Genomic DNA, 24,395 nt, shown 5'->3' with positions numbered 1-24,395 from the left:
TTCCACAGATGCTGCCCGACCTGCTGAGTTCCTCCAGCGTGTTGTACGTGTTGCTTTGACCCCAGTATCTACAGTGTACTTTGTGTTCCCTTGTCTACAGATCGGCCAACCACTGGGGCAGATAGGAAAAACTTCCTAGAACATTATGAAGAATAGCATTTTGAATCGCTCTCTAGGAATGCATCCCTCCTGTATTGCAGTGTGCACTGTAATTTGCTGTAAGAAGTTCGGTAAGATGACTATCAAATAAAGCAAAGGTGGGACCTGTGCTTTAGCCCAAGGCTGATATGGATATAGCTTCTGGCACATTGCTACACGGCAGCCATACAGTACACAAACCTGTCCTTCAGTCCATCTCATGCCAAGATGCCCATAATAGTTCACCCCATTTGCTTGTGTTTGACCTGTACCCCTTATACATTTTCTATCCATGAACCTGTTGAAAATGTATTTAAATTTTTATTGTACCTCCTTCAACAACTTCTGCCAGTTTGTTCCATATACATCTGACTCCGAAGAAGTTGTTCCTCAAGTCCCTTTTTTTTAATTAATTTTTTAATGAGTTTCTACAATACTACAAAAAAATCAACAAAATTGAGATTTATATGGTGCAAATCAAATGTGACTAATATATAATTCATAACAATAAGGAAAAAACACCCAAAATAAAATCATATAACGTTATTGTCCTCCGCACCTTCCCACTACAAAACTCCAGGCCAACCATTTCAATGTGTAAAAGAAAAATTATTTGGAGCGTTCAACCCCACAGAGCTGTAAGTATATGTTACGTACCCTGTAACAGGTTAAAAAGAACCAGCAGAAGTGGACACACCTGGAGACTGAGTCTTCCATTATAAACTGTATTTTATTAGTAACTACGTGATAAAGTAATATAAAACAAGATAAGGTAAACAGGTCAGCAAAGTATATATGTGTGTGTGTGTGTGTGAGTAAATAAAGTTTCCAAGCTTCCCAGCTCAGGTGATTAGGTGATACAGTCTTATGGTGGTATAGTAAGTAATCAGTTCAGTTCTGGAATTTGATTTGAGTAGAGTTAGAGAGAGAGAGGGTGTTGTTTTGTCTTCCCAGTGCTGATGCCGATTCTCCAAGTTGTCCTCTTGCTCCCGAAACTTATCAAAGTCACCGACTTGTGACCACAAGAAGAGGAATGCTGGTTTTCTACGGTAACGCTATCAACCCAGGCGAGGGTTAAACACAACAATAGCGCCCCAGTGATCACTCCTTTGTCCGCACTGTGAGCAAAATCCCCACCCTTGTCATGGGCACACAAAGCTCACCAGTGTCTTCCTTGTCTCTGGCATGTCGTGTGTCTGATTGAAAAGCCAACTGACCTTGTATATATCTCACAAGTGCTGAACATGAGCTGTCCATCATATAGCTCTGCCTTTCAATTTCCAAGACAACACACAGACTTTCTCTCTCTCTGTTTCTGAAATAGCACACAAGCTGTTCTTTCCCTCTCACTCTTGTTAAAGGAACAGTCCACTTTAGAATAATCCTTCAGATCTCATCACACCTCACCCCATTTAAGAAAAATTTTGATGGAACAGCAAAATTTTTGTCTTAACTATTGACTATACAGCTTAAAGCAATACATGTGTAATTATCAGGTAACATAGCAAACTGATACAAACTCAACCTTAACATCTAGACAAACAGTCTGCTATAATATCGTCAGTACTTTTCACGTGTTTTATTTCCATGGCATACTCTTGCAAGGTCAGACTCCAGTTAAGTAACATTCTATTCTTATCCTTCATTTTACTCAGAAACACTAATGGATTATGGTCAGTGTAAACTACAAGTGGTTTCTGCGCAGGACATATGTAGACGTTGAAATGTTGCAATGCTAAAATGACTGCTAGCAACTCGTTTTCAACAGTGGAGTAATTCTGATGCACATTAAATTTCTTTGAAAAATAAGCTACTGGATGTTCAATTTCATCATCATTCTTTTGCAACAACACTGCCCCAGCAGCTTCATCACCGGCATCTACCATGATGGAAAATGGTTTATTGAAATCAGGTGCTTTGAGCACAGGGCGACAACACCGAATGGTTTTCAGGCGGTCAAATGCCTCCTGGCAAAGCTCAGTCCACACAAATCTTTCACTCTTCCGTAGGAGTTTCGTTAGGGGGAGAGCGATGTCTGTGAAGTTCTTACAAAACTTAAGGTAATACCCAACCATTCCCAAAAACCTTCGTAATGCTTTCTTGCCTGTCGGAACGGGAACCTCAGCAATTGCCTAAACCTTGGCCTGCACAGGTGCCAGTTGGCCCTGGCCTACTACATGGCCCAGATACATGACAATGGTGTGGCCAAATTCACTTCTAGCGAGGTTTACAGTGAGATTTGCCTTGGACAGCCTTTCAAACAGTTTCTGTACTGCTGAGATATGCTCCTCCCAGGTGTCATTCCATACAACCAAATCATCAATATAATCCCCTGTATTTTCTAAACCTTGAATCACTGAATTCATCATCCTTTGGAACGTCCCTGGAGCACTTTTCATCCCAAAGGGTAAAACATCGTACTCATACGATCCAGATGGTGTCACAATTGCAGATATTTCTTTAACCCTTTCTGTCAAAGGAACACACCAGTAACCTTTCAACAGGTCAATCTTTGTAAGGTATTTAGCCTTCCCCACTCTGTCAGTACAGTCATCCACTCTTGGGGTGGGATAAGCATTTGTCTTAGTTACTGCATTAACTTTCCTGTAATCAGTACAGAATCTCATACTCCCATCCGACTTAGAGACAATCACACAAGGTGATGCCCAGCTTGAAGTGGATAGCCTAATTCTGCCAGCTGTTAGCATGGATTCAATTTCTTGTTCAGCCATTTTATTTTTGTCTTCGTTCATTCTGTAAGGGTGCTGCTTAATGGGAACAACTTTATCTACAATTACAACATGCACTGAAGCCATGCACAGTCTTGGAATGTCAAGGAATAAACCTTTATACTTGTTAATTAAGCTCTTCAGTTTTTGCTGCCTTGACTGCAAATGATGAATCTTTCCGCCAATATTTTTCAAAACATCAGTATTACCAAGTCTTGTGGAAGCTACATGGAGCTGATTAAAATGATCTGGTATCCCAATACCAGAAACCACAATCTCCTCCGTTGTCATAACAGTACTTACAGTTGCTGGTTCAGGGTCATGATAACACTTGATCATATTTAAATAGATGAGCTGTGTAGCCTTCCGTCGGTCAGGAGTTCCAATAACATAATTCAAAGAATCAATTTTCTTAATTATTTCAAATGGTCCACTAAATCTCACTTGAAGGGAGTTGGTAAGGAGGAGGAACAGCACTAAGACCCTTTCTTCAACACGATATCTCCATTCCCTCGCTCTCCTGTCATACCATTGTTTCACGTTTATCTGAGAGTACTGTAAATTCTGCTTTGCAAGGTCACAAGCCTTGTTAAGTCTGCCTCTGAATTCCAAAACATAACTAAGCATGCTCATACTTACGTTCTGATCTGACCATTGCTCTCCGAGTAGGGTCAAAGGTCCCCTAGCTTTGTGACCAAGAACAAGTTCAAACAGGCTGAAACCAGGGACTCTGGGTGACATGCAGATGACACAATGTGCTTAGCTCTCAGCTCTTTAACTATCCCCCTGAATGTTTCTGAAGTAAATTTACTACCCTGGTCAGATTGAATTTCTTTAGGTAGAACTACCAGTTTGAAAAAATTTATAAGGGCTTTTACCACAGTCTTGGCCCTGATATTTCTGAGAGGTACTGCTTCAGGGAATCTAAACGCAGCACACATGATGGTTAACAAATACTCATAGCCAGCTGCAGTCTTTGGCAATGGACCAACACAATCCACTATGACCCTAGAAAAAGGTTCACCAAAAGCAGGTATTGGTCTAAGTGGTGCTGCTGCGATCACCTGATTAGGTTTTCCCGCAACCTGACAGGTATGACAAGTCTTGCAAAGGTTCACAACATCCTTTCTTAAATTAGGCCAATAGAATTCCTTCATAATCCTGTTTACTGTCTTTCTCACTCCAAAGTGTCCACCTAAAGGCATACTATGAGCCATGTTTAAAATCTCAGCCCTGTAAACTTTCGGGACCACAACTTAATGTTCAATGGCCCAATCCTCACTTGCAGGCACAGTATGTGATCTTCACTTCTTCATTAACACCCCATCCTTAAGATAATATCCTACTGACTCTCTCTGAATCTCCTCTTCTGTGAGAGCTGTCTCCTTTAACACAGCAATTTCAGAACCTCGACTTTGTTCCGCTATAAATTCATCCCTGAACGAGGACGAACCTTTCTCATCCTCCTTACTACCCAAATCCTGATGTAACATGGAAGGTAGGAAAGTCTCTGACAAATTCTTCTAAGTTAAACCCCTGTCTTTGCTATCAGCGTCAGCAGCCTTTTTAAGTATGCTTTGGGCTACTGCGCACGTGAGGTACACATCAGTATCAGTGTGTGGCTCGTCAGTCACAAGCTTGCTTGTTAGCTGTACTGCTGAATAAATTTCACCCTGGATAGGTGCCAACCTATCCCTAATGTGTACCAAACTCAGCACCATCACTAAGCTTACGAAGTCCATGTTTACATTATGAAAATTTCCAAACAATCCATCTATCCTATTCCTATGACCTTTAGCTCGATTCATCTCCATAGTATCCCAAACAGGTGGCATCTCAAAACCAAAACAATCCTTTTTCTCCACATCACCATCGTGAAAAACAACTCCATAACCCAACAGAGTATCACATACTTCAACAGGCTATTGTCCTGAAAGCAGCGTCAAAGGTCGTGAAACCAGTCCAAACTTCACAAGTTCTTCATTCAAAAATCCAGAAACAGCATCCTTCTCAATATTTTCAATAACATTTACCGCACCAGCTTTTGACTTATCACCAACGTTTAGAGCACCGCCTAACACAATTGACTGAATCCTCAATTTCCACTGGTACCAAGGTTAACCCTTTATTCACTGAACCAAGTCCATCTGACACAAAAGGACTGCATTCCTTTTCAACCGAGTCAGACACCTCAGACCTCAACTGAGTTTCAACACAAGGTTCAACACCCTGGAAATTCACAGGTGCTTCAACAACCTGAACATAGTCAATCGGGACCGCTGCCTCTTCTAGGCTTTCAATACCAGTCCCAGTTTCAATCTCCAGGTTACCCTGATCCTCCAAGCTACTCTCTGGGAAACTCACATCCAGAGTATACTCAACCTTGTGGGTTAAAACAACCTCATCTGCTAACCTAGCAGACTCCTGAAAGGTAGCATCCTTTTCAGCTCGGTATGACCTTACGTCATTGGGAACACAGTTCTTAAATTCTTCAATCACAACTAGCTCTTTCAAGCTCTAAAAGTCATCGGCGTCCAACAATGGACCTCCCAGCTGCCACATCTCCCTCTCGAACTGTCTTCGTTTTTCTGCCTCTCTAGCCTCATGCTGCCTCTGCCTTTCTGCTTCTTCAGCCTCCAGCTGTTTTAATTACAATTGATACTCATACTTCAGTTTTGCTACCTGAAACTGTACCTCAGCCTCGGTAAACACTACCTTCAGCAAACATCTCCAACACCTCCTATTCGAATTTTCCCTCGGCTACATAATGCTGTGCTATTAACAACTAAATCTGAGCCTTCTTCATTCGAGTAGTCACCTTAACTTTTAACTTACGAACAATTCCCAACAGTACATTCCTCTTAGCATCATCCGACGTTGGTTCTGCCACAAACTTACTAACCTCAAACTCCATTTCTGCTGATAATACATTCACACAAATCGATTTGGAATGTCCCCAATCAAATCAACTATTCAATCAAGCCCCCAACAAGTTTTGGAAAGGCTACCACTGATTTGTTCATATCTCGGATGCAGGCCCCAATTTTGTTATGTACCCCGTAACGGGTTAAAAAGAACAAGCAGAAATGGACACATCTGGAGTCTGAGTTTCCCATTATAAACTCTATTTTATTAGTAACTATGTGATAAAGTAATATAAAACAAGATAAGGTAAACAGGTTAGCAAAGTATATACATATATATAAGTGAGTAAACAAAGTTCCTAAGCTTCCCAGATCAGGGGATTAGGTGACAGAGTCTTACAGTGGTATAGTAAGTAATCAGTTCAGTTCTGGAATTTGATTTGAGTAGAGTTGGAGAGAGAGAGGGTGTTGTTTTGTCTTCCCAGTGCCGATGCTGATGTCGATCCTCCATGTCATCCTCCTGCTCCCGAAACTTATCGAAGTCAACGGCTTGTGACCACAAAAAGAGGAATGCCTGTTTTCAACGGTAACGCTATCAACCCAGGAAAGGGTTAAACACACCGATAGCTCCTCACCAGTCACTCCTTTGTCCACACTGTGGGCAAAAACCCCACCCTTGTCGTGGGGACACAAAGCGCACCAGTGTCTTCCTTGTCTCTGGCGTGTTGAGTGACTGATTAAAAAACCAACTGACCTTGTATATATCTCACAAGTGCTGAACACGAGCTGGCCATCATATAGCTCCACCTTTCAGTTTCCAAGGCAACACACACTTTCTCTCTCTCTGTTTCTGAAATAGCACACAAGCTGTTCGTTCCCTCTCTCTCTTTCTCTTGTTAAAGGAACAGTCCACTTTAGAATAATCCTTCAGATCTCGTCACATATTATATATATTTATTGTTACAAAGTATGAACAACTCTGATGGGCAGAAGGGTGCAGAATGGCCCCTGCCCCCCCCTTTTGGAGAATTGCAAATCGCTACTATTTCGATGCTGCTACCAAGGAAGTAAGAGAGACAAAGGAAATCTGCCAGGGCAGTTGTTATTGATAACAGCTCATGAAAGTTAATGAGAGAGAAACACAGCTCAGAGATACACAAGGTGGAACGTCTCCTACTGACAAAAGCCATTGATTTACTGCTATTGTCTTTTGGAGAAGGATTGTTTACTTGGTACTGTTCTATTCATTGAAACCCCTCAGGGGGCAACCAGAGTGGGCTGGTTTGATGGGTTACATCATCCCAACCTGATTGACACCTGAGACCCCGTGAGTGAGGATAAAAGTGAGGTCTGGGGGTAACTCCCCTCAGACGCACCAGGAGAAACGCTAGTGAACAGCAGAACCCCCACGAGACAGGGTGGGAGATCGGAGACTGAACGAAGGGTCGGTAAATTTTAACTCACAGTGTTTTGTAGCGAGACCGGTGGGGGCTTGTGTGTGTGTCCACCCTTGCCTGGGTGACGAGTCCACCACAGAAGAACGGTCTAGCTAAAGGACGGAGGGGTCATAAGTGAATGACCACAACAACAACACATTGACGGATCAAAATCATAAAGGAAGTTTGGCAAGATAATAGCTGTTACTGTTCACACGTTTTCTCTCTCTCTCTCCAACAATTGCAACACATCGACAAACAACTACCACAGCCTGCATGAACTGAACTGAACTTTATATTTCCATCTGACAATTCATTATCCCCTAGACAACGATAGAGCTTGTTTCTTTAGTGATTATTATTATACCCGCACTTTTAGGTTTAGTAGTGCTAACGTATATTCTCTGTATATTCACATTGATATTATTTTTGTATATTTTTACTAATAAATACTGTTGAAAATAGTATCACCAGACTCCAACGGACACTTCTATCTTTGCTGGTAAGACACCCAGTTATGGGGTTCGTAACATTTTATTTATATATATATATATATATATATATATACACACACACTCATGTGTATATATGTATATATATATATATATAAAGCCTACTACCAAAACTATAATGTAATTCACATAAAAAACCCATAAAACCTACAGGGAAAAAAAAGCTGAAAGTCAGGGATTATAGTACAAAAAAAAGGATGAACTTAATCTAAAGAGGAAGAAAAGGTCCCCACACCTTATGAAACTTAATGTCCAAAATGACAAGTGAATAATGAATCTTTTCCAGGTCTAAACAGGACATAATATCACTAAGCCATTGAGCATGAGTGGGTGGGGCAACATCTCTCCACCTGAGAAGATCTAACCGTCCAGCCAAAAGAGAGGCAAAAGATAATGTTCGACATTTAGTCGGACTCAGATGCATGTCCACTTCACCCAAGGTGCCAAAAAGAGCAATCAGAGGGTTAGGTTCTAAGTGGCAATTAAGAATATGGGATAAAGTTTAAAAAAACCTTCTCTCCAGAACTTCTCTAGACTAGGACAATATGAATAGAAGAAGCCTCGCCCCCTTTACACTGGTCACAGTTGGGACTAATGTCAGGATCAAACCACAATCATTTAGTTTTAGACATTTGAGCCCTAAGTACAACCATAAACTGCAAAAGGCAGTGGTGAGCACATAAAGAGTTTGAATTAACTGACTTAAGAATTGAATCCCAAACCACGTCAGATAAAGAAATATTTAAATCATGCTCCCAGGCAGTTCTAATTTTATTGAAGGAGGCATGCCTCAAGATCACTAACTTATCATGAATAATAGACATTAAAACTTTACCCAGTGGATTAATACAAAGAAACATGTCCACAACGTTTTTCTCAGGAGGCATCTCAGGGAAGTTTGATAATAAAAGTTTAATGAAATATCCAATTTGAAGATATCTAAAGAAATGAGTATTAGGTAGGTTAAACTTTACAGACAGTTGTTGAAAAGTTGCAAAATGATTATCTATGAAAATATCTTCAAAGTGCCTAATGCCCTTTCTTTACCAATCATGAAATGTTGAGTCTTCCATAGAAGGTAGGAAAAGATGATTGTGTAAAATAGGACTATAGAGCGAGAAACTATGAAGGCCATTATATTTCTGAACTGAGCCCATTTTCTCAGAGTATGTCTAATGAGAGGATTAACAATTAGTCTAGGCAAGTGACAAGGAAGTGCGAATCCAAGAAGTGCAGAAATGGAGACATCCTGACTAGAGTTCAATTCCATTGCCAGTCATTTTGGGCAGTCAGACTGATTATGAAGGAAGGAACAAAAAGTAAGACAACGAATATTGGCTGCCTAATAATATAAACAAAAGTTAGGCAAGGCCATACCTCTTTCCTTTTTAGATTTTTGAAGGTGAGTTTTATTAAATCTGGAACGTTTGCCCTTCCGTAGAAAGGATGAAATAATAGAATCTAACGAATCAAAAAAAAAGCTTTAGAAATAAAAATTGGTAAAGACTGAAATAAGTATAAAAATTTAGGAAGGATATACATTTTAATAACATTATTTCAACCTATCAGAGACATGGACAAGGGTGACCTCTGTGTCAAACTCTGTTTTGTAGAATTTTAAAGATGACCAAAATTTTCTCAAACAAAAAGATTCTTTAAGTTCATTGTTACTGTAATACCAAGGTAAGTGAATTGATTATTAATTACTTTAAAAGGGAGGTCATGAAATACTAATGCTTGTGCTTCTCTATTGATTGGGAAGAGTTTGCTCTTGTGTAAATTAAGTTTGTAACTGGAAAGATAACTAAATTGATTAAGAAGTAAAAACTTTTGGGGGTAAGGAAGTAGTCTGATTTGATATAAAAAGGAAAGATCATCAGCATAAAGAGAAACTTTATACTCAACATCTCCCCTCCAAATCCGCATCAGTTCAGCACAGCTACGAAACAACGTGCTCTCCAACGTGCTTCCATGATCAAAAGCTTTTTCTCCTGATATCGATGAAAACACAGAATTATTGGGTGTGGCCTGGAGCCCAACTCGAGCTTGGCCAGAAATGTACGGTGATCTCTGTCTAACTCGGGTGGGGTCGGTAGAATATCCTTCCCAAAAATCTCAGAGTAAAGAAGAAAAAAATTCAACAAGAGATCCACTTTCGATAACCCTTGGCAGACCGAGGATTCGTAAATTATGACGTCTGCTCCGTCCTTTGAGATAAGTTATTTTGAACGTTAACTTGGTGCTATGCTCACTCACATTGGAACAGATGGCATCCAGCTGCTGAACACGACATTTTAAATCTTCAGTAGCTGACTCAAGATGAGAGAGTTGTTCGGCATGATCCTCCACCTTGGAATTAATTTGATCCAATTTTGACTCCAACGAACTGAAAGAAGACTTATATTCAGACTTGAGTTCAGATATAATCTCTTGTCAGTGCTGTTCCAAAATGAAGATAATCTTGGCAGAGGAACCGGAGACAGTCGCAGAGACTTTTTTCCAAGATTTAGGAAGCTTAGAAGCCATTGTAGGACAGGCGTATTTGCAGACAGGTTAGGACAGCAAAACATTTAACAGTCTGGAGTGAAAAAAAGGAGATGAGTGCAGAGGTAAGAAATGAAATGGAGCAATAGTTTTAAGTGACTAAACTATTGCCATCTTACCAAAAGACCTGGCTCAAGTCCCTTTTAAATCTTTCCCTTCCCAGCTTAAACTACACCTTTCTCTCTGATTCCCTTTCATTGGGAGAAAGACTTTGTGCATTCACCATATCCATAGCCCTCATGATTTTGTCCACCTCCATAAAGCTCCTCTCAGTCTCTTAGGCTCCAAGAAGTAAAGTCCTAACTTGGTTAACCTCCCTCTGTAACCTCAGACCCACAGTTACTGGTGTAACACCCTGTGAAGTTTTTAATTGCTGAGCTGTAGATATTTCATTTTAGCAGTTCCGTAAGAGCAGTCTGTTCTGCGGTCAGCCTTTTTGGGTTTGAGCTAAAATAAGGGGCTTTGTTGTTCAGCTTAGGAATGTGGTGTCAGCCAATCAGGGTGGTGGAATTGGGAGAAGGTTCTAGAGAACGCTGGGTAGAGAGGATTTTTTTTTAGGGACAGGGGTGTGGGTCAAGGTCTTTTTGGTGTGATCTGGGAGACTATGGGAGGGAAGGTGGCTGAGGATGCCATCCTTGTTGCACAAGGTGTATTGTACAGATGAATGGCTTCAAGGAGGAAGGACCAGTACTCCCATGGGAGAGCCCGTTTGTTTGAGATGGATTTCGAGCAACATTTGGAAGGTGGTGTGTGCTTTCACACAGACTACGGGTCCAGCGTGTGAGTTAGACAACTGCAAGATGAGCTCCTACTTATGTGCACCTTTGGGACTGTTTAGTTATGATGGGCCCTTTTGTTTTTTTTTAATAACTGTTAGGTTAAGTTAACATTCTTAATTATACGTTCTTTGTAATTGTATGCAATGTATGGGCTGTTATTTCTTACCAACGATGATGGGGGAGGGGCAGTAGATCACACAGTATTCACACAAACTGGGGTTTGGGTGGGTGAGACATCCCAACCTCATGGGTTTGGCGGGACTAAAGTTGCATACACCCTGGACATACAGAGCCTGAGAAAGATGGTTTCCTTGCCGCGGAGTCCAGTGACGGTTAGCAAGGGGCCAACTGTTTTCAGTTATCAACAGAAAGTTTAGGAATGTTTATTTAGTCTAAAAACTTATTTATTACATTATAACCTTTAGGAGAGTCAGAACTATAAAGTTTAGAATAAAATTCTCTAAAATTTCTATATGGTCAGTTGTCCTATCACCATTAACTTTACAAATTTCTTTAATTTGCCATTTAATTATAAAGGTTTTTAATTGGTTAGCCAATAATTTACCTGTTTTGTCTCCATGAATATAAAATTGACTTTTATTATTTAGGAGTTGAGTTTCAATTGGGTGTGTTAAAAGAAGATCTTATTTAGTTTTAATTGCAACACACCTTTTATATAAAACATGATCTGGAGCCAAGATATATTTTTGATCTAATTGTTTCAACTGATTAGCTAAATCAGTTCTCTCTTTATTAGCTTTTTCTCTTAACACTCGCAGTATGAGAAATAATTTGTCCTCTAATTTAGGCCTTGAGGGCAACCTATATAATAAGACTAGAAGTCTCTTCCGGTGTATTCTCTTCAAAAAAAGGAATAATATGTCTCTCCAGAAACTTTTAAAAATCTTTATCAGATAGAAAAGTTAGATTAAAACGCCAAAAGCTGTTTATTTGAGGGAGACCAGGGAGATTTAAAGACAAAAACACAGGAGGATGATCTGAGACATCAATCTCTTTATATTCACAGGATCAAAATAATGGAATCATTTGGCTATCAATAAAAAAATAATCAATCCTGGAATATGTATGATGGACATGAGAGAAAAATGAATACTTCCTGTGTACTGGATGTAAGAAACACCAGACATCAACAATACTTCATTTCATTAGGAAAGATTGAATAAACAAAGCTAATTTATTGAGTGTCGCTGGTTTAGAAGATGACCGATCTCAAACTGGATCCAAACAGCAATTAAAATGTCCTCCCATCACCATTGAGTAAAGACTCAAATCTGGCAAAAACAAAAAAAAAACACACTCACAGAATCCTGGATCATCTATATTCGGGGCATGCACATTAGCAAATACCATTAATTTATTATCTAATTTTCCTGACACTATATCAAAATGCCCATTAGTATCAGACTCTACTTAATGTGGACAAATGGAACTGTGTTATTTATAAAGATAGAAACTTCCCTAGACTTAGCCTGGAAAGAGGAATGAAAATGAAGCTCTCTCCATTAGTGAAGAAGGTGTAAACTGTCACATTTACGTATGTGAGTTTCTTGTAAAAAACTAATTGGGACCTTACGTTTTTTTAATATAGGCAAAAATCTTATTCTGTTTCACAGGATAATTTAACCCTTTCACTTTATGACTAAGTAAATTGATAGTCTGATCCATTGTTAATACTATTTACAAGAAATGTTAAAGTAATAATCATTGGTATATACTTTAAAACCAAACAAAGAACCTTGAGATAACCAAGCAACAGATTTCATTCAGAGTCCAAAACAGCTTCCATTAAAAAAATCCATCCCAAAGTCAGAAGGTTGACCACTACACCTAACGATAACATCCCCCCCCCAAAAAACCTACTTGTTTAGCTCCAAATTGATTTGAAAGTTGGCTACATTCCAACCTAGACAAAACAACAGACGGAGACAAAACTTATAACAAGAACACATATAGATTAATTATTACAGTTTCAAAATGATAAAATGAAAAATACCTATACCAAGCCTTATTGATAGAAGAAAAGCCTCAAGAAGAATGAGTACAATATAAAATAATTAAAAACATCAAAATTCAAAACATATGAACACACAATTTTTTAACTCATTAAAATCTTATTCTCTATGTTAAGCATTAAAAGGTTCGAAAAGAGAGTTAGCTACAAAGGTTTACCAAAAGTAAAAGAAGCAATTATTCATGTAGAAGGATACTGAACAGTCAATCTATAGATTCCAAAAATTCCTAGGCTTCTACGGTCAAATGGAACCATTCCTTGCAGCCATCCTTCAGTATAATTCTGAGCTGAGCAGGATAATGAAGAGAAGGCTTGAAACCTTTGTTGAGGAGTTCCGACATAACCTTTTTGAACTTAATATGCTCATTCATGAACTCAGGTGGAAAATCCTGGATGATTCTAATCTTCTGGCCATTATAATCAATCATTTCTCTTCAACAAGATTCACAAATTAGAAGTACCTTTGTTTGAAATTCATTGAAACAGATTATTACTGATCTGGGTCTTGCTCCTGGAGCTGATCTGGGCACAGGCGATCTATGAGCTTGTTCAATCATAGGTAAAAATGATAAAATTTTAGGAAATAATTGTGTCAAAAAGCTTGCAAAGAATTCTGTAGGCTGATCACCTTCCATTAACTCTTCAAGCCCAGAATTCATAGGTTATTTCTTCTGCTTCTACTTTCTAAATCGATAATCTTCTGTCTTAATATGTCATTAGACTTTGATTGTTTTTCACGAAGCTTTTGCAGGTCATCAATTTTTGCATCCAAAATCATCAGCGTTGCTTCATTCTGTTCTATTGGTTTATTATGTTCAATTAAGGTTTTTTGAATAGAATCCAACTTTGTATCTATTTGTTTAATTTCAGCGGAAGATTCTTCTCTGTGGTTTCAAAGCGGCTCCGTACAGCTCATTTTTCAGCTCAGCGTCTACTGTAGGATGGATTGCATATGGCACTGGTCTGACTTTGTGAAATTTTGGACATTTTCCTCAGTCTCAATCTTTGCCTTCATGCCCTGAGTGTACCTATTCCTTTCATGAACACTTCCTCAGAGTCAGCAAGTATTTGTGACAGTCTCTCAGATGTAGTCTTGCTGCCCTCCTTTGCTGACACATCTAGTGCCTTGATGGTGTTCCAATCCAACTGGATTTTCCTGAGCCATTCACGTCCCAGTAATGGTGGTCCTCTATGTTTCAGTACATAGAGGTTCAGCTGCTGTGTTTTGCCTCTGTAGGTCACTGTCACTTTAATTTTATCTTTGGGACATACTCTTTGTCCTGTTCTAAGACTTTAGCAGTAGTTTAGTTCATTTCAGAGGTATGTGAAAAACAGTCATTGTAGTTGTGTACAGAGATCACTGTTAAAGCTGAGCCTGTGTTCAACTCTATTTTCAGTCTCACGACTGCCACTTGTGGAGTGAGCTATATTACTCTTCAATCATCTGTCTCTTTCATGCTGCAAAGTTGCAGACAAGGGAATTCACTTTTGTATGAGTCGTTTTAATCAGAACTGATTTCTATCATTTTCTGTACATTGTTGTATTTTCCTTTCTGTGGTTTCTTGTTTCTCTGTATTTGTCCTTTTTCTGCTGTTTACTAGCTTTGCATACTCTGCCAATGTGGCCCTGTTTGCCGCAGTTTCTGCATTCTTTGTCTTTAAACCTACAGTCCTCAGGGTCATGTGGCATGTTCCCACAACGGTAACATTTCTTTCCTTCATTTCTGTTCAGACATTTTATTCACAGCATATTCCAGAGATTTTTGTTGTATTTCTCAAGCACCCAGTGCTGCTATTTCCAATGATACTGTAATGTTCAGCGCTTTCTCTAATACAAGGTCTTCTTCACACAGGAGCTTCTTCTGTGTGGTTTCACAGTGCATGCCACACACTAACCTGTGCCTCAATGCGTCCGATAGACCCACTCCAAATTGACAATATTCTTAAAATTTGTGCAATTCAGCACAATATTCAGAAACGCTTTCATTTTTGCTCTGATTCCATTTCTGAAATTTAAATCTTTCAGCAATGATCAGTAGTTTGGTGTTTAAATGCTGTTGGAGAGTGTCTACTATTTGCTTGAACATTTTCTCAGCTGGCTTTTCGGGGGTTAACAAGCTCCGTAATAGCTCGTATGTTTTTGCTCCCATAACACTAAGGCTACATCCCCACTAGACCAGATAATTTGGAAAACCCCAGTTTCGCGTAAATACGATAGCCATCCACGCCAAGCATTTTTGAAAATACCTCCATCCACATTAAAATGGGTAATTGGACGAATTTCCTCCTACTGGGCATGTGCAGGGCACATCTACAGCAAACAAACGACATTTCTGGTGTTGAATTTTGCTGTGAAACTATGCGTTTATGCAGTTACAGACTAGAAAAACTTAAAAGGAAATTGCCAAATGATGGACAGGTGTTGGCTCTCATGTAGGAGAACTTAAAACTGAAAAAAACAAATACTGGAGCATATGGAGGCAACCGACAGGGAGCTCGCAGACGGTATGACCCAGCTGACAATGAACATTGAAAAACTGACTGACTCTGTTGCATTAATAAAGCACCTTGTTAAATGTGTAAAATATGTCTACATCAGTGTTATCTTGTATTTCCATACAATGTTACATTAGGCTGTTACACATCTATTGTCAGAGAAGTACTTGCATAAATAGGTAAACCACCTTCATAAGAGCAAGGACAGAAAACAGGGCAAAGTGAGTATACTTATTTATTCAGTAAGTTATGGGTCAAAGTATTTGGTGAGTCTTTTTCTAACTCTTCTGGCATCAGTTTCGTTGCCGTCTGTTCTGAAATTGTTAGGTCGCGTTCAAGAAAACAATTTTCTGTCTGACAGCGTTTTCAGAAGTCTCCAGTTACCCCATCCACACTAATCCAGCCAATCCGGCGTTTTCAAAAACACACACTTTGGAGAGCGTTTCTGAAAAGCTCCAGTTTCGGGGGACGAAAACACCATGTTAGTGTGGACGAAGGGTAAAAACGAAGAGAAAAAGATTTGGTTACAGATTTATCCGGTGTAGTGTGGACATAGCCTAAGTTACCCAGTTTTCAATGCCACTATCAAATGTTGTAATGGTTCTGATCATCGCCATCTTTGTTATGTTAATTTAGTCCCATTTTTCTTTGTTTTCTTTTTAGCTAGCTCCTTGCAGTTACTGCACGTTCCACTTGACTCATGTGTCCATTTTTCTAGCACCACAAGCGCACCCCATCTAGATTGCGTGTGTCGCTCCTTTACATCTCCCTTCTCTCTCTTCTCCAAGTGTTGTTTTCAACTAAAACACAGCATTACAATAAGATGTAGGTTCATAATTCTCCTCACCAATTTGTTGTGTATGTGGCCTGTTTACACAACTATATTATTAATAAAAACGCTGGAGACGGGAACTGAGTTTCATGGTTCTTTACTGCTAGAGTCCGAACTTGACACACACATACAGATCAGTACACCCCTAACAGCACATGCAACAACGCGTTACTAAAACATAAAATAGTCCCTTATTATAATGTAGGCCATACGGTACACCACACAAGTGGGGTTTTGTAGGATGTCTGGAAAGATCTGAGGGCCAAGGTATTTCAGATGATATCAGTTGGTGCTGACACCAAGCCTGGCTAACCCGATAAGAAGCCAGACCCGCTGGTGGGACGTACCAAGGCGAAGGCTGCTGCTGGCGGTGTCCCTTGACCAGGGAAGTGACTGGTGTTTTCTGTTACAACTGTGGAGAAGATGGACAGTTCAAGCAGGAGTGTTAAGGACAAGAAAATCTTAGGAAAGGAAATCAATGGCTGAGCAAACAGCGAAGAAAAGAATTAAAATGGAGGGACCCAGTAAAGGAATGGGCTGACATTTCAGAGAGGAAATGTTCCTATCAGTGTATTAAGAGAAATACTAAAGTAACAAACATTATTCCTGAAGGTTCAGAGGGTCCAAGCTCGGCTATCCATACGGATTGTTTATGCTAGAGCCATACTTGACACAGGTTCTCAAGTTACTTGGCTTTATAAATGCTTTTACAAGCAGTATTTGACACATTTACCTTTGATACCATTCAGTGCCCTTGAGATTCGGGGGCTTAGTGTTGATGAGTACCCATATGATGGTTACTTGTCATTGAAGCTGGAGTTTTCGGAAGCAGATATTGGAGTAACTAAGACGATTGACACCCCATTGTTGGCCTGCCCAGATCCGGTTGAAAAAGCTGGAGCTTCCATTCTGGTGGGAACTAATACTGCCGTTGTGAGAAGGCTCCTGGGAGCATGCTAGGTGAGAAATGGAGAGAACTTTTTGAAAACCTTGTCCATTCATCCTGTGTTCAGAGCTGCTTTTGAGAGGCTGGAAGTTTACCTAAGCAGGATGATGGACAGAAACAAGGGACTGTGTGGTGTATCCTGTTTAAATCTGTCATGTTACATCCTGGAGAAGGAGCCAGAGTGACAGGATCCCCCATATTTGCTGGTACGTCCAAGGAATGGAAAAGAAAATTAACTGTGAAGATGTTGGGATGCCAAGATGTATTTTCTACAGATGAGTCTGATGTTGGTTACTCCAGGAAATCTTGCCACACTATTGGAGTGACGGAGGACACCCCTTTCTGAGAGGTCTTGCCGGTTAGCACCAGTGGAGGGATGTTTAGCTTCACCAGCCTAAACTGACGGAAGTTAAATTCAGTCATGGAGCGGGGGATCTGAGCCACTGGAAGACATGAGGATAGATGGGAGGCACCCTGTAGTAGACAGGAAGGGTCACAAGAAGTGGTTGAAGCTGGAGGAGCTGAAGATGGGATACGGAGGTCTCAGACTTGGGACACTCTCAGATAGGCTGGCTTATGATGCACCGAGGGATCAGAGTGTTGCATCTTTCCCCCTAGTGAGATATGTCACTACCATTCACACTGGATTGGAGGTCCTGACATCACGAAATTCCTTTGAAAACTATGTTGTTAATGACAGATTGATAGTTTCAAAGTCTTGAGGACATGACTATTTTTGGTGGGGAGGGGAGGAAGAGTGTAATGCCCTGGTTAACATTTTTATTGCTATGCTGTAGCTATTCCATTTTAGCAGTTTTCTAGCACAGTCTGCTCTGCTTTCAGCCTGTTTGAGTTTGAGCTGAGAAAAGGGCTTTGTTTTTTAACTTAGAAATGTGGTGTCAGCCAATCAGGATGGTGGAATTGGGAGGTTCTAGAGAATGATGGGTGGAGAGGTTTTTTATGAGGGGCAATGGTGTTGTTTGAGGTCTTTTTGGTGGAAACAGAGAATACAGGAAGGAAGATGGCTGAGGATGCAATCCCTGTTGCACAAGGTGCTTTGTGCAGATGAATACCTTCAAGGAGGAAGGGCCAATACTTCTGTGGGAGATCCCATTTGTTTGAGATGGATTTCGAGCAACATTTTTAAGGTGGTGAGTCCAGTGCTTGAATTAGACAACTGCAAGATGAGCTCCAATTTGCGTGCACAATAGACTGTTTAGTAATGGTGGGCTGTTTTTTGCTTTGCTTACTTTAATAACTGTTAGGGTAAGTTAACATTCTTAATTATACTTTATACTTCATTGTAATTGTATGCAGTGTACGGTCTATTATTTCTTGCCAAAAGTGATTGCCGGGCCTGTGAGGTAGAGGGGTGGTGTCAGTAAATCACACAGCATTCACACAAACTGGAGTTAGGGTGGGCGAGACATCCCAACCTCATGGGTTTGGCGGGACCAAAGTTGCCGTGGAGTCCAGTGGCTGTCAGTGAGGGCTAATGAGCTGCATTTACACAGACTCCCAGTAAAAAGAGGTTTGTCTAGCAACATTCTTGTCCATTTACTTTGCATTCTTCCCAGCTTAATGGTGTCATTCCTGTAACAGCATAACCAAAATTGTACACAATATTCCAAGTGTATCCTCATCATCATTCTTGTCCAAACACAGCACAAGATTCCAACACTTGTATTCAATGTGCTGACTGCTGAGGGCGGTGCTCTGAATGCCACCTTTGGCACCCTGTTTTTCCATCTTGCCACTTTCAGGGAACTGTGTACTTTTAGGTTCCTAGCATTCACTGGGAATGTCCTGCCCTGGTCTGACTTCCTGTTAACTCTGAAAGTGCCACGGTCTGTCTTACTGTTATATGACGGGTTTCCTAGCACAGTAAGATTGACTCTAGGACTCACAATTTTCCTTGTCATGGCCTGGCTCCTTATTCTGTCTGCACGGCACTTTCTCAGTAAATGTAATCTTTATTCTGCATTCCGTTATTTTACCTCGAAGCACTTTTGCAATGTATTGATCTGCATAAATGGTATGTAGGGCAGATTTTCCCACTATACCTTGATAGGTGTGACAATAATAAACAAATTTACCAATCTGATCAAACTTTATCGTAATCAGAAAGTGGCTCTGAAGCGAATGATCAAATATCCCTGTTTAGGGCTACTACAGTTGAAATCCACAGTCAATCCCATGGGTACTTCAGTAAGCAATATTGACTTGACATGTTTAAAAAGCTGACGGTTAGTCAAAATCAGCAGACTCCAGACTGCAGAGTTAAAGGAAATTTGGAAATCGGACTAAGCAGCCTGTAAAATTGAAACACGGGGCCCTGAGGTCCCCACTCCCTACCAACCCACTGGCTAATGTACAGTCTCTGGAAAATAAAATTGAAGACCTCGAGCAAGATTGGAGTATCTGCACGCTTTGCTTCAAAGAAACATCTCTCCCCCAGACACCAGACACAGAGCTGCAGCCATTTTTAATAGATATTTCTTATTGTACTTTATAATATTTCTTACTGAACTGTACGGCTGCTGCAAAACAAGAAATTCATGACATATATCAGCGGTATTAAACCTAATTCTGGAGGGCTGCTAAAAGTCAACTGCGTGGGGTGGCTTTGGAATCGCACGTAGACCAGCCCAGGGAAAGATGTCAGTTTTCTCCCAAAAAGCACATTGGAGAATTCAGCCTAGTGTTAGGAATACAAAGCCTTGTTTTTACTAGCTTCAAGATTATTAACAGCATTTCTGTTCCATAGTTGCTGTGTCAGATTTGAGCCTGGGTCTCTGAATTATTAGTTTAGACCTCTTAGTTACTCATCCAGTAATTTAGACTTCTGTGCTACTGTAACATGCATTCATTTCTGAAGCTGTTGAGTTACTTCTTCCTTGACCAACAGAATGTACCTTTAAGTAGCTTGGAAACACAAAACCAGTACACTGGTCTCCATCTCGGGCCAAAATTGTTCAACAGTGCTCAGTGCAGATCTTTGTACTCCAGTTGTAAATCAGCCACATTAGTGTCGTGCATTTGTTGTTGGGGAAATCATAGAACTCAGTGTTGTGCATTGAGATCAAAGCGTCCATCTGCAGCCACTAATGCATTTTTATCCTAAATTGATTTATTCTTTTGCAATTTATGCAATTTATTCTTTGCACAAAATCAAAATACAGTCCTGTGGTGCTGTGAAAATGCAGCACTATGCAATCTTTTTTAAGATAATTGCCCCCTAACTTCCAGTGAGTAAGCACCTCAACTCTTTCCATATGATGACTCATTTACAGTGTGGCACATCAGTGAGTTAGGGATGTGTTTTGCATTTAACCATTCTGTGACAGTGTTTTGGAACCAAGTATTGGAAATAATACAGTTCCATTCCATTTAAATGAAAGAGTAGCTTTTAGGATGTCCCAGAGCACTTTACAATTAAGGAAGTACCTTTTAAAGAGTATACACTGTTATTAACATCTGAGACACAACCTATTACTTAACCTTTACTAACTTGAGATGTTAGTAATGTTGACTGAAGTTCATGTTCAAGGTAGTGCCCAGGGACTTATTTAATATTGATGAGGAATTTTGTATCTTTGCATTATGTTGCTGAAGGTTTAGTACCTCATCTGAAATCTGTGATTTCAAACAATACAGCATCCACTTCAATGCACAAATCAATCTGTAATCCTGGAGTTGGACAACCTACTGACTTGTGGGATTGCTAGAGAAAAATGCCATAACTTACACTATAACTTGAATCTGTTTAATTTCTACTTGCAATGTGATTGAAGATAAACTTGCCTGATTTTTCTGTTTGCATTTAGAAACTTTGGATATGACAATTTTTGGAAGTCCAAAGAATGTACTTTTGTATACAGACATTACCTTGGAATGTAAAGTTACTGATTTTGGAACGTCAGATCTTGACCTATCAAACGTAGGTGTTCAGTGGTTGTATGGATCCCAAAAGAAAGAAATCTACACCTTTAATGCAGGAACAGTTACCGCTAAACGATCTGGAGCCAAAATATCTACAACTGAATTACAGAAAGGAGATGCTTCACTTTATCTTCCAAATATCCAATTAAGTGAAGCAGGAAAATACACCTGTATTGTACTTGTCACTCCTGACAAAGCGGAAAGGAGCTCACAAGTTGTGGTTTTGGGTAAGAGACTTCTAAAACATTACCTGGTGTGAACAGAGAACAGCACAGCACAGAAACAAGCCATTCAGCCCATAATGCTGTGCAGAACTAAGTAAACTAGTGTCACAAGGGGGACGTGGAGACTGGACCCTGGAGTTCATGGCAGAGGCAGGACCCTGGCTAGGCTAAAGGATGGGTCTATGGGACAAGGAATGCTGGGAAGATAGCCCCTTGGCAGGCCACATTACTTCTGGGCAGGGCCCAGCCTCCCAGGCAGGAACACAAGGGCCAGGGCAGGTCACAGGGCACCACCCATCAGAAGCAAGGGGTAGGAAAGGGTCAGCGTCCCCCCCAGCAGGTAACAGCAGTCCCACCTGCTTACCTGACAGAGGCAAGGGATCAGAAGGGAGCTCAGTCCAGGGTAACTACAAGAATGGACTTACAGAACTAGATGATTAACAGTGGGTACTCCAAGCCAGGGTCAAAACAGGATAGCCAGACAGAACAGCAGATACAGGACAACCCCCCCCCAACTAGACTCAGTCCCAGAGCCCCTTATATACACCTGCCAGCTGATAGGCATCAGGTGCACCTCCTTAAGCCAAGTTGATCCTATTTGGGCTTAAGGGTGAAAGGAGGGATGGCTACTAGATCCAGAGTCCGCGGACCGTATCAAGACCCAGAATGCGGGCTCCGGACCGGACCATAACACTACTCCCCCCCCCCCCCCATCAAAGGGAGCCTCCAGGTGGCCAAGGAGGGTCTCCAGAGCTGAAGATACGGGTGGGTGGGAGGGGGGGAATGTTCGGACAAGAGGGGACACCAGAGTGACGGGAATAGACTCCTGTGCCTGCGTGCTGGGTCCATGACTGGGGGGCCGGGGGGTCATTCTATCATCTCACTGCCTTTTTATGTTCCGCTGAGATAAATTTTTTCCTTAAAATTTTGCTGAGAGAATAACCTGCAGCTGTCCTGTAAACTCTGGGATCTCATCCTCCCGTATTTATATAGTGATGCCCTTGGAATGGGTTGTTACTGAATTAATATCTGTTGCAGCCACCAAATCCTCCGCCTCTACCATAGTTTCCTCCATATGGTCCACCCATATTTCTACCTCCAAAGTTTCCACCTTTCATTGGTCCAAAATTAAAATTCTGATGATTGTAATTTCCAAAATCATTGAAGTTACCACCACCACCAAAATTTCCTCCATAATTTCCACCATCATAGCCACCATCCTGATTACCCTGATTACCAAATCCTCCACCATATCCAGGGCCACCGCCAAAGTTACCACCACCTCCACCATAACCATTGAAACCAGGACCATCACCAAAATCATGACCACCTCCAAATCTAGTGCTACCTCTGAAGTTTCCACCATGTCCCATAGGATAATTGCCACCACGACCATCTCCTCTAAATCCACCACCACCTCCTCGTCCCATCCGGTTATTTTGTGCATCTATTATTTCCTGACGAGATAGAGCTTTTCTCATTTCTGCATTGTGTCCATTAACATAATGATATTTTTGAAGGGCTATTTTGTCCACCGGATCATGGTCAATTCTCGTCTGATACTTTGTTCCCTGTTCTGATTAGAACCGTTAGTTCTAAGTTCCACTCTAGTTTCTAGAGAGTCCCTGTGAATCCTGCCTCCTTGTCAAGATCCCTCTGGTTTCCTGCTCTACGTTCAGGTCTACGCCAGCCTCCCCAACTGAGTCGACGTGCCAGTGTCCTGCACTTGGGTTCTCCTCCGTTGCCCCCGTGTAACAACTAGTAATTAGCTAGTCAGTTAACTAATCCCTTCTGCCTGCACAATGTCCTTATCACTCAACTCTGTACACATTCATGTGCCTATCTAAGAGCTTTTTTAAATGCATCTGTTACATCAGCCTCTGCTACCACCTCTGGCAGTGCATTGCAGGCACCCACTGCTCTATGTGTGTTTTAAAAAAGAAAACCTGCTGCTCACATCATCTTTAAACTTGCCCCCTCTCACCTTTGGCATTTTGACCCTGGATAAGATACTGGCTCTCTATTCTATCTTTGCCTCTCATAATCATATAAATTTCCATCAGTTTTTTCCTCACCTTGACACTCCAAGGAAAGCAACCCTAGTTCATTTGAATGGTTTTAATCCGAAACATTAACTGCCCGAAAGATGCTGCCTGACCAAGCTCTTTGTGTGTTGCTCCACATTTGTCTGTCCTTTCCTTGTAGCACATGCTCTTTTCCTGAGGCAACATCCCACTTCTGTACCCTCTTCAAACCCTCTACTCTATTCCTATTATGGGGACAACCAGGACTGGAAGCAGTGCTCTACATGTGGCATCAGCAGTGTTTTATAAAGATGCAAAGTAACTTATCAACTCTTGACCTCAATGCCTCAACTAATAAAGACAAGTGTGCCATGTACTTCCCTACCACCCTATCAACGTGTGCTGTTTTCAGGGACTATGGCCTTGGGTCACAAAATCCCTCAGTAGATCAAATTTGTTAAAGATTTTGCCATTAAAAGTGTACTATCCCTTCAAATTTGAGTTCCCAAATTGTAAATCAAACTACTTAGCTACATTAAACTCTATCTGCCATTTCTCTGCCCATATCTATAATTGATCTATATCCTGCCATATCCTTTGGCAATTGTCTACAGTATTGATAATGCATACAATCTCTGCAGAATTACCAATGCACTTATCCACTGTCTGTTAATTTATTATTTGGAGATTCTGGATCAGAAGGAATAACTAATTAAAATCTCTCACATGGAACTGCATTGAATGTTGAGCAAGCGAATTATCTTTCAGGAGTAATAGTGAAGGGAAGTCCTGTGTTTTGGAGCAATAAATGAAAGAAGGAAGTGGTAAATATTGTTTATTTTAACATAACAATAGCTTAGACTTGGCCTTAGATATTTATGATAATACACTTCATCC

The 24,395-nt window shown here is 40.6% G+C and overlaps 2 protein-coding genes across 2 annotated transcripts in view; one reads left to right on the top strand and one right to left on the bottom strand.

Moving 5' to 3' along the window:
* The window catches only part of LOC140728766 (natural cytotoxicity triggering receptor 3 ligand 1-like), a 46,965-nt gene that overhangs the window by 13,133 nt on the left and 9,437 nt on the right, over positions 1 to 24,395 (top strand). Inside the window, exon 2 of the mRNA XM_073047719.1 lies at positions 21,136 to 21,477. Within this exon, the coding sequence (XP_072903820.1) occupies positions 21,136 to 21,477 (342 nt within the window). The remainder of the gene's footprint in view (positions 1 to 21,135; positions 21,478 to 24,395) is intronic.
* Positions 22,351 to 23,516, bottom strand: LOC140728795 (heterogeneous nuclear ribonucleoproteins A2/B1-like). Its single transcript, XM_073047750.1, has 2 exons — positions 23,459 to 23,516; positions 22,351 to 23,050 (listed from the first exon to the last, which is right to left on the bottom strand). The coding sequence occupies exons 1-2, from the start codon at positions 23,514 to 23,516 to the stop codon at positions 22,497 to 22,499; spliced, it is 612 nt and encodes a 203-aa protein (XP_072903851.1). The 3' UTR covers positions 22,351 to 22,496.

Source organism: Hemitrygon akajei, chromosome 6 (genome assembly GCF_048418815.1).
Source record: "Hemitrygon akajei chromosome 6, sHemAka1.3, whole genome shotgun sequence".
Lineage (NCBI taxonomy): Eukaryota > Metazoa > Chordata > Chondrichthyes > Myliobatiformes > Dasyatidae > Hemitrygon > Hemitrygon akajei.
This window is presented reverse-complemented; position numbering and strand designations above follow the sequence as displayed.